We start from the raw sequence: 10,729 nt of genomic DNA, 5'->3' as shown, positions 1-10,729 counted from the left end.
GGATATGCACACACTTATGTGCACACACTGACCCTCAGGGCTTCAGACACAATCTTTCTGACTTCTTAGTTTCATGTTTCTGGTTTCTAGAACTTGCAAATAAATTACTGCAGCTTTATTTTTAACCTTCATTTTTGTTTAGTTTTGTTCTATTCGGAGGTAGGGTCTCACTATGCTGTCCTTGGCTGGTCTAGAACTCACTACATAGACCAGATTAGTTTTGAACCCAGGACCTGCCAGTCTCTGCCTCCTGGGTGCTGGGATTAAAGGATGTGCCACCACATCCTGCTGTTTCTTATTTTATGTGTATGAATGTCTATACATCGTGTGCATCCAGTGTTTGCCAAAGCCAGAAGAAGATGCTGAATCCATAAGCACACAAAGCCTCAAAAGCTATAAACAACTGTCCTAGTAAATAAAAATGACAGGATGCTGAGGCGGGCATGGTGGTGCACATATAATCCCCAGCACTTGGGAGGTGAGTACAGGAGGATGAGAAGCCTAAAGAAGTGTTTAGTAAATTACATATCCAGTTCAAGGTTGGTCTAAGCTCCATGAGGCCATCTCAAACTTTGAAATAATCTGTCAACTTTTCTTTGTCAACAATATCAACCCCCTTTGCCCTGCCTGACAGAACACTTACTCTATTTTATAGAGTAAGGCGTTATCTGACTCTAGAATAGGAGATGCAATCAATTAAGACCGTTGCCAGGTATAGTATAGGCCTACCATCCTGGTAGAAGATAATTTTAATGTCTTAAATTAAGACAGTTGCCAGGTATAGTATAGGCCTACCATCCTGGTAAAAGATAATTTTAATGTCTTAAATTAAGACAGTTGCCAGGTATAGTATAGGCCTACCATCCTGGTAGAAGATAATTTTAATGTCTTAAAAATGAAAAACCAAGAGTATCTAAAGAGTGTGGAGAAACAGTGTTTTATCAGGTAGTCTAAAACACCATAAAAATGTCACCTAATAGCTTTATAAAAAAGGGGACTGTGTGGAAACCATTATAGACATTCCCAGGCAATAGGTGAAACTAAGCAGAACAAGTTTCCTTGGTGAATGACAAAGAAGTAGAAAAATGAAGGATGAAATCCTTTGCTGACAGGAATTCTTTGCACCTCAGCTGCTCTGCGCACAAAACCAAAGTGATGCAACAGGTCAGTGAAGAGTGACTGTTTTCCTTCCCAGCAAGTCAGCTGCTGCCTACACACAGGACACACGCATAGGGACAGGCAGAGGCGGTGCACGCCTTTAATCCTAGCACTTGGGAGGCAGAGGCAGGTGGATATGAGTTTGCAGCCAGCCTGGTCTACATAGTGAGTTTCAGGACAGCCAAACCACACAGAGAAATTCCTTCTTGAATAACAAAAAAAAAAAAGAAAGAAAGAAAAGAAAGAAAGAAAATACCCACATAGGTGGGGAAGTAGTATGACTTGTTTACCTAACACTGAGGGGCTCCTAGCAGGGTTTTATTCTTGGTCTGTGGTCAGATCTCATACTCACAGGCTCATTTACAGCATTCTGCATGGACACATTCTTAATGCAGACACCAAATGCAAAAGGATGAGAGGGATTGGTAAGGCCATCTTCAAAGCGCAAATGAACATCTTGAATCTTTAACTGCAAAGAGAGAGGGAAAACATTTAGTAAGTGTTGCGGGTAGAATCCTCTGGGTGACATCCAACCACATAGGTCACCTACTCACAGGTTTCCACTGTGCTGGGAGTTCCAAGAGGACATGATCACAAACCACTCAAGAATGATAGTCCATTGCCATGAACATTATCTCAGGAAGGCTACAATGCTCCCATCAAATCATTCCACAAGTCAATGTAAACATTTAAACACAGGGATACCAAAGTGATGGCTCAGCAGCCATGCAAGCCTAGCAACATGAGCTCAATCCCCAGAAGACAGAAGGACAGAATAGACAAGAGAAAGTTGTCCTCTGACCTCTGCACACATACCCTACACACACATATCAGAATAATAAATAAATAAAACTTTTAGAGAGAAGAAGAGAGAGAACAACATCACTGAATCCAGATAGTCAATCCTGCCACGCTTGTCTCTAGGAATCTTGAGCCCAGGAAAACCAGTAAGGCATGTAAGATCTGTGTGAATCTCACATGTGTTTATTTCTTCTTTCTCACTCTGCTCAGTGAATTAAAAATAAACAATTGGGCCTGGGAGTAGCACAAAAGTAGAGTGTGTGTTTATTATGTGCAAGAGCCTGTGTCCAGTCCTCAGCACTATGGGAAAGAAAAAAATATATATACAACATGTGATCAAGAAAAGTGGTCAGCATCATCACTCGGGAGGCAGAGGCAGGCGGATCTCTGTGAGTTCGAGACCAGCCTGGTCTACAGAACTAGATCCAGGACAGGCTCCAAAGCCACAGAGAAACCCTGTCTCAAAAAAAAAAAAAAAAGAAAAGAAAAGTGGTCAGCATCATTAGACATTATGAAAATACAAACTAGGCTGGGGAGATGGCTCAATGAGGAAGAAATATTGTTTTGCAAGGATGAGAATGAGTTCAAATCCCCAGCACAACACAGAAAGTCAGGCATGGCTGCAATTGCCTGCCAACACTGAGGGGACAGAAACAGACAGATCCCAGGACCTTGGTGATCCAGGTCCTGGATCAGCCTAGTCAAAATAGTAAGCTTCTAGCTCAGGGAGAGACCCTGTCACAAAGCAACAAGGCAGACAGTAATAGAGGAAGACACCTGACATCCTGCTCTGGCCTCAACACCCATGAACACAAAGGTACCACCTCATATGTATGTGCATGCCCAACAAACATAAACCACACACACCACACACACCAAAAAGTTCAAACAACAGTAAGTCATCGCTCAATCACAGTATTGATACCAATGTGGAGAAAAACCAATGCTTAACACTGATATCAAAATCATAATATAGGCCAGTGAAGTGGCTCAGAAAGTAAAGGCACTTGCCATCAAGGTTGTTGATCTGAGCTCCATACCAAAGACCCGTGTGGTAGAAGGAGAAAACCAAACTCTTCAAGCTGGTCCCTGACTTCCAAATGTACACACACACCACACAAATAAGTAAATAAAACTTTGTAACGAGCAGTGGTGGGGTCCTCAGCCCTACATGGCATAAATACATCACCGCCCCCAGGCTCAGAGGATGAGGAGGTGGCAAAGACACGCCCACCTCACTCATGGACCTGCTGCAGTGGCTTTCTCTACATGAGACCTGTGAGCACATGATGAGCCATGCCTGTGATTACACTGCAGAGAAATGGCCTTTTGGTCCTCAAGAACGACATTTCTGGGTCCAGCAGATAGCGAGGCAGGTAAGGGTGCTTAAGGTAAGGTAAGACTGGTGACCCGAGTTTGATCCCCAAGACCCACACTGTAGGAGAGAACCAACTGCCACAGCATATCCTCAGGCTTCCACATGTGCCTCCCATCCCCAGTCAATAAACACATGTGTAAAAAAAAGTTTTTATGAGAAAAAATTCCTTTGTAGAAAATATGTACACACACACATACCACATAATAACAGGGTTGGGGGGGTCGTTTTGGTTTGGTTTTTGATTTTTGGTTTTTTAAGACAAGGTTGCTCTGTGCAGCCCTGGCTATCCTGGAACTCACCCTGTAGACCAAGTTGGCCTCAAGATGACAAAATCTGCCTGCCTCTGCCTCCCAAGTGCTGGGATTAAAAGGCCTGCACACCACCACCCGGCAATAATAACATTTTCTAAAAAAAAAAATCAGTGCCCTCAAGAACACCAAGTTTTCATCCACATTATGAAACTAACAACCTCAGATCATATTTTGAGGAACATAGCACACACTGAACACACTGCAAGAGAACCCTAGAGACTTTCAGTATGGGCTGTCTTGTGCCATTTAACGGAGATTTCATCCCCTGATCCCATTCCTAATGATGGAACATGCAGCCCCAGCACTGCAGTGCATACAACTTCCCTAAGACACATCAGTGACAGGTCAGATGCCTGAGTGGCCATTCATAGCTCACAACACACCAGGCAATGGGGACCCCGTCTCCCGCATTTTGTAGATGAAAAAACTGAGACCAGAGAGGTTAAATGACTTGCCCAGAAAACAGTCATTGAGACCTAAGTATCTGGCTTCTGAGGTGATAACTCCTTTAGCAAGTAAGATTCCAACATTAAAAAAGAAAGTGTGTGGTGTGTGTGGGGGGGGGTGTCAAATGGAAATGCCAACTCACACCCCCCGAAGCAAGGACGACCTGGGCCCACCTCACAGCACAGGACTTGCTTTGCAGGTTTTCCCTTTGGCACAGCCTCCAGAAGGGCACACCTGAGCAGCAGCCAGCCCACACACACACCGCACCACAAAAACCCACAAGAAAAGAGAACTCAGAAGCGAAAACACATCTAAGGCTCAGAAACCCTTCATGTGTCCTCGTAAAGGTTGACAGGGCTCACCTCGATGTTCTCCACAATCCTCGTGACTACTGAGGCGGTGACAGAATACCAGTAGGGTTCTCCCTTCTGCTGCCGCTCACTCTGCAAGGGAAAGAGCCAGTGTCAGCACAGGCTGCCCTTCACTGTTGAGGACCACACAGGCCCCCTAACACCCAGAGGCTCTAAGCCTTGCCTTCCATCTGTCCTCCAGGGCTTGAAGCAGCACTTTCTTACGCTCCCTCTCCAGCAGCTTCTCCTTCTCATCGTTGAAGTCCTGGATTTTCTCAGGGGCACCAATTAAATGGAGGCCAGAGATAGAGATCACCCAGGGGTCCACATGCGGGCGGTAAAAGGGGATCTGAAGGGTCACTTTCCCAATCAAACCTGGGAGGAGAAAAACCGCTCATTAGACACCCACACATTTTCTAGTTCCCTTTAAAGCATACAGATTACGTTCACCATTATTTACTTTCCCAAAAACAAACCTGACAACTGTGGTGTCCATTTAAGAAATGCTGAAGAGACAGAGGCAGGAGGAACACAAGTCCAAGGTGGGGGGGGGGGATGGGGGGATTTAGGAGCAAGGTCTTGGATTCTGATCCCAGCATCAGAAGAAAAAAACAGAAAAATCACAAAAACAGACAGCAGCAAGGCAACAGTGGCGGGGCATGCCTATAATCCCAGCACTCAGCTGACTAAAACAGGGGCATGGCAAGTTCAAAGCTGGCCTGGAGAACAAAGTGAGTTCAAGGGTAGCCAATGAGGATCCTCCTACATATGTGAAACTAGTATTAGTAAGAGCAAGATTACAATAAATAAACTAATTAATTAAAAAGAACCAGCTACCACGAATTAAACTGAAAAATGCCTAGTGAGTCTTTTTCATATCAAATATAGATTATCTACTATGCAAACACTCTTCCACCTGACCACCCCTTGAATGCCTATGAAGTGTCTTTCTTCCTATGGCACCCACCCGCACAGACCCTGGTCACGGAACTCATATCTTGTTAATAACTGGCTGGTTGACAAGTATTTGTCGGAGTTACCATCCTTACATATTTAACCCTGAATATACCCAGCACAAACTAAAACAGATAACACAGCTTATGCACAAAGAAACAAGAACCCGGGATCAGAGCTACCTGGCCTGTAAAAATACACTTATTTCCCAACTTCTTCCATTTTAGCCAAACCTTTAAATTCAACTTAATAAAAGCAGCTCACTGAACATGGTGGTGCATGCCTCTAATCCCAGAACTTGGGAGGCAGAGGTAGGAGGATCTCTGTGAATTTGAAGCCAACCTGTTGACACAGTTGCAGGCCAGCCAGAGCTACATAGTGAGACTCAGTCTCAAAAAGCAAGGTGGAGCATTACTAATGTTATTTTCCTTTATATGTGGTTGAGGAAAAAAAAACAAGGCCTTTATATATTCATGTTCAAGGCCCAAATATTGCATGTTCAACAAGGGCTCTACACTGAGCTATAGCCCTGTCCTCACAATGGTATTTCTAATGATAATACAAATGACTGACGGTCTAATCCAGCAGTAAATTAAGAATACTGGGGGTGGGAATGCAGTTCAGTGATAGAATACTTGCTTTGCATGTACAAGGCTCTAGGATTAATATTAACCACCATGGGAATATTTTACAAAACAATAATGAAAAATGAGTTTTCTCTAGAAAAATAAGATTTGTAACAGAACTTTCTAACAGTCTGAATTAGTGCACAGTGGCGTTTATCTATTCGGCTTGAGATAAGGTTGTATATAGTCTATGCTGGTCCTAAAGCCTGACCTTCCTTCTCCTCCCAAATGCTGGGTTACAGGCATGCTTTGCCATGCTGGGCCACAGTGGTAGTACAGACTGAATGTGCAAGAGGCTGCAAAGCATCTAACAGACAGAACTTTATACATCTTGTTCACCTTTTGTAAGAAACAAGGTCAAGTTTGCAAACACAATATTAGAAAACCATCAATTTTCCAAGAGTTTCTCTCCTTCCCTCCCTCTATCTCTCTCTCCCTCCCTCCCTCTCTTTTTCTGAGGTAGGGTTTCTCTGTATAACAGTCCTGCCTGTTCTGGAACTCACTTTGTACTTTGTAGAGCAGGCTGGCCTTGAACTCACAGAGATTCCCCCTGCTTTTGCCTCCCCAGGCCTCCCAAGTGCTAGGATTAAAGGTGTGCGCCACCGCTGCCTGGCTAAAGAGTTTCTCTTACTCCTTCAATATTTGAAGACTTTCTTCTGTAAATGACCAGTGTCAGCATTCTTGAAGCTTTCAGATTCCTATCTGTCGGTATATTTGCTTGTGGCATGCATGAACGCATGTGTGCACGCACACACATAACTGTAAAAAAAATGTTTAAAAAAAAATACCATAATCATCCTGTGGTTTTCTGTGTTTAAGGGTGTGTGTGTGTGTGTGTGTGTGTGTGTGTGTGTGTAATGCTACGGATGGAATGGAATGCTAGGCAAGTGCTCTACCACTGAACTACATCCCTAGCCCTATTCCCTGATGTTTGCTTGGTTGGTTGGTTGGTTGGTTGGTTGGTTGGTTGGTTGGTTTGGGACAGGGTCTCAGTGCATAGTCCTGGCTGTCCTGGAACCCTCTATTTGGACCAAGTTGGCCTAGACCTCACAGAGATCCACCTGCCCATGAGGTGAAACTTATATGAACTGATGCAAGCTCTCAAACTTCCTGTCTACATCCTGGTCAAGCAAATACCAACTCCAGGGCTTTTGACTCTCCTGCCCAAACAACTTGATCCCAAACCTTCCTCCCTCCTTTGGTTCCACGTACCAGCTTTGACTTCAAATGGCAATTCCAGTTCTTTCAGGGCATCCTTCTTTAATGGGAGGTTTTCTAATTCAACAGCACCTAAAAACAAAACACCATGAAATGTTCACCCAACAAAGACACTGCTGTTGGCTGTGCACAGAGCACTGAAGGGTAATGGCCATGGCGATGCCACCACTAGCCCAAGGGTTCTGTCTGGAGTACTAATCTGACCACTCACTCTGAACCACCCATGACAGCTGAAGCACAGTGGCCAGAAGAGCTTAGGCAAGATCCTAACTATTCTGTAATGGGCCAGACAGTAAATATTTTAAACCTTTATATCATGACAATTACATTCATTTTTAAATGCTTTTTATTACATTTATTTGTGTGTATTTGTACAAGTGCACGCATGTCATGTGTGTCACAGTGGACAACTTGCAGAAGTCATTCTCTCCTTCCACCTTTTAGGTTCCAGGGACAGAACTCAGGTTGCCATGCTTAACAGCAAGCCCCCTTACCCACCTCGCTATCCTGTTGTCACTTCCTTTTCTTTTCTTGACTCATGGGTCTCACTCACTGCGTTGCCCAGGCTGACCACAAACTTCTGGGCTCATAACTATGCCCCTAGCTTAGCCTTCTGAGTAGCTAGGACCAAAGGCATATGCTTTGGAGGCTGTCCAAGCACTTGCTCTGTAGACTGGGCTGGCCTTTAAACTAACTCAGAGCTCCACCTGTCTCTTCCTCCTGCGTGCTGGGATTAAAGGCGTGTACCACCACTGCCAGGCTTCAGTTTCCTCATTTTTTCAAAGGTTTAAAAATGTAATGGACAACTAGGGGTTTCAATGGTATTCACCATACATACATAAAACCCTGTGTTTGATCCCCACCAAAGAAAATGTAACACCACCATAGTGGTACATTCCTGTAATCCCACAATTCAGAGATAGAAACAGGGAATCAGAAGTTCCAGATCATTCTTGGCTACACAGTGAGCACTCAGGAGGCAGAAGCAGCCTGGTCTAACAAGAGCTAGTTCCAGGCCCAGAACAGGCTCCAAAGCTACAGAGAAATCCTGTCTCAAACACGCCCCCCACCCCAGCCGCTGCCAAACAAGGAAAAAGATAGCTCAGCAGATAAAGGTGCTTGATGCCAAGCGTGAAGACCTACATTCAATCTCCAGGACCTACACAGTATAAGGAGGGAACAGACTCCCAGAAGTTGTCATTAGACCTCTTGCTCAGAAGCATTCACACACAATAATTAATTAATATTAGTAAAATTAGTAAAAGCCATCCTGAGCTAGCAGGTCAGATCTGGCATGCTGGCTAGTTTGAAGACCCCTAGCTTAGACTAACAGTTCCCACAAGACTGCCATCTTCTGACTCTCTAAGATGTAATAAAGGCTCCTGGGTTTGGCCCAACATCCCCCAAATCAGAATCTCTGAGGTTAAAACACAAGAATCCAGCAGGGCAGTGGTAGCGCACACCTTTAATCCCAGCACTGGAGAGGCAGGCAGGCAGGCAGGTCTCTGTGAGTTCGAGGCCAGCCTGGTCTACAAAAGCTAGTTCCAGGACAGCTAAGGCTGTTACACAGAGAAACCCTGTCTTGAGGGGAAAAAAAATCTGCTGTGGTTTTTAACAAGCAGTCCCAGCCCTTAGCAATGCCTTCTCCCAGAATTGACCATAGGTCACAAAATGCTTGAGAGCCCATGGTTTAGTTAATAAAACTGAAGGCAGGCAGTGGTGGTGCACGCCTTTAACCCCAGCACTCGGAATGCAGAGGCCGGCAGATCTCTATGAGGCCAGCTGGTCTATATATACAGTTAGTTCTAGGATGGCCAGGGCTATAGAAAGACCCTATCTCAGAAAGAAAAAAAGTAACTAACTAAATAAAACCAGTCACCCAAAAGTATTCTTTTTTTTTTCTAATGAGACCAAATGGTCTCTCTGTACCTCCCTTCCTTGAGGCACAGTATCTGGTCAGAAGGCACAGAAATAACAGAGCCAACTTGTAAGATGACTCCGAACAGGATGTGCAAAGACAGGGCAGCCAGCTCTAGCTCTGCTACCACTGGGATCCAAATGTCCACCGAAGGCCCATGAATTAAGGGATTATCCCAGCCCATGACACTACTTTGAAGCAGCAGGACCTTTACTTGGTAGAAGTTAGAGTATTAAGGACATACCCTCAAAAGGGGTACTGAGACTCGGGCCCCTCACTGACTCTGCTCACCATCTGTCACAGGGTAAGCAGGCCTGCTCTGCCAGGCACTCAACCATCACTACAGGCCCAGGGGCAATAGGGCCGAGCAACCCATGTGAACCAAAACTGTGAGCCAAAATAACCTTTCCCGGGCTGGAGAGATGGCTCAGCGGTTAAGAGCATTGCCTACTCTTCCAAAGGTTCTGAGTTCAATTCCCAGCAACCACATGGTGGCTCACAACCATCTGTAATGAAGTCTGGTGCCCTCTTCTGGCCTGGAGACACACACACAGACAGAATATTGAATACATAATAAATAAATAAATATTTAAAAAAAATAACCTTTCCCCTTTTAAACGAATCATCCCAGGTATTTTATCACAGTAAGGGAGGGCTGACGCACGGGCTCAACTGACTATGCAGGCCATTCATTTATTTGCACATATACAACCAAGCTCTACTCTGAAGGCCACAGGGAGACGTCACCCCTAGCCACAAACTGCTGAAGAGAGAGCCTTGGAATGATAAAACTGTTTGCACAATGCAAAACCATTTCTGAGCCACGTGAATCTGTCTGGGATGGGTGTTTTTGAGAACAGCTGGTAGAAAGGCCCAGGAACCAGGCAGACAAGGCAATGCAAAGATGTAATGATGTAGGCTTTGTACTTCCCCAGATAAATGACTGCATTTATTTGCATATCTAAAAAGAGGTCAAACCTGGCAATTGGGCAGATTTTTCGGGGGGGGGGTCCCCACATCACAACCTTAAGACTAAACTAAAGTAAAATAAACCTACTTCCAAAGGTGGAGAGAAAATTATCATAAAGGAGAAAAAAAATCAGAAAATCTTCTCCTTAAGTGAAAATGACTTTCAGAGAGACAAGCACAGTTTCCTTTTTTGTTTTCGCAGCACTAGGAATAGAAGACAGGTTCTCGCACACGTGCAGAGAGTGCTCCATGTGCCAGTGAGTGCTCCATGAGCAGCAGTCACGCCCCGGCCTCTTCTCATTTGCACTGAGAATGGTCTTATTTTCCATATGCTAATCTGGCACCAAAGCAGGTGGCTCCTGGGTTTCCCTGGCTGCTGTACTGCTCAGAAGTAGAAGGAACTCACACAGAAAACATTAAAGAAGCTGAAGCAGGGAAAGCATAGCAGGTGCAGAAAGGAAAGAGAAGAAACAGAAGCCTGCAGCAAGCCAACAGTTAAGAACAGAAAAAAAAAAAAGTAATGGTTCAAGATAGAAAACTAGTTCTCTCTCTCTCTCTCTCACACACACACACACACACACACACACACACACACACAC

General features: G+C 44.6%; 1 protein-coding gene across 6 annotated transcripts in view; it reads right to left on the bottom strand.

Moving 5' to 3' along the window:
- Vps13d (vacuolar protein sorting 13 homolog D) overlaps window positions 1–10,729 on the bottom strand; it is a 227,774-nt gene that overhangs the window by 205,322 nt on the left and 11,723 nt on the right. For all 6 annotated transcript variants that reach the window (XM_026782068.1, XM_026782067.1, XM_026782066.1 and 3 more), the window contains 4 exons: window positions 7,238–7,315; window positions 4,630–4,820; window positions 4,458–4,538; window positions 1,511–1,627 (listed from right to left, as the gene is read on the bottom strand). In XM_026782068.1, coding sequence (XP_026637869.1) covers window positions 1,511–1,627; window positions 4,458–4,538; window positions 4,630–4,820; window positions 7,238–7,315 — 467 coding nt within the window. The remainder of the gene's footprint in view (window positions 1–1,510; window positions 1,628–4,457; window positions 4,539–4,629; window positions 4,821–7,237; window positions 7,316–10,729) is intronic.

This window comes from Microtus ochrogaster, chromosome 10, assembly GCF_000317375.1.
Source record: "Microtus ochrogaster isolate Prairie Vole_2 chromosome 10, MicOch1.0, whole genome shotgun sequence".
Taxonomy (NCBI): Eukaryota; Metazoa; Chordata; class Mammalia; order Rodentia; family Cricetidae; genus Microtus; species Microtus ochrogaster.
The sequence above is the reverse complement of the archived record's forward strand: the minus strand, read 5'-3'. Positions and strand labels throughout refer to the sequence as shown.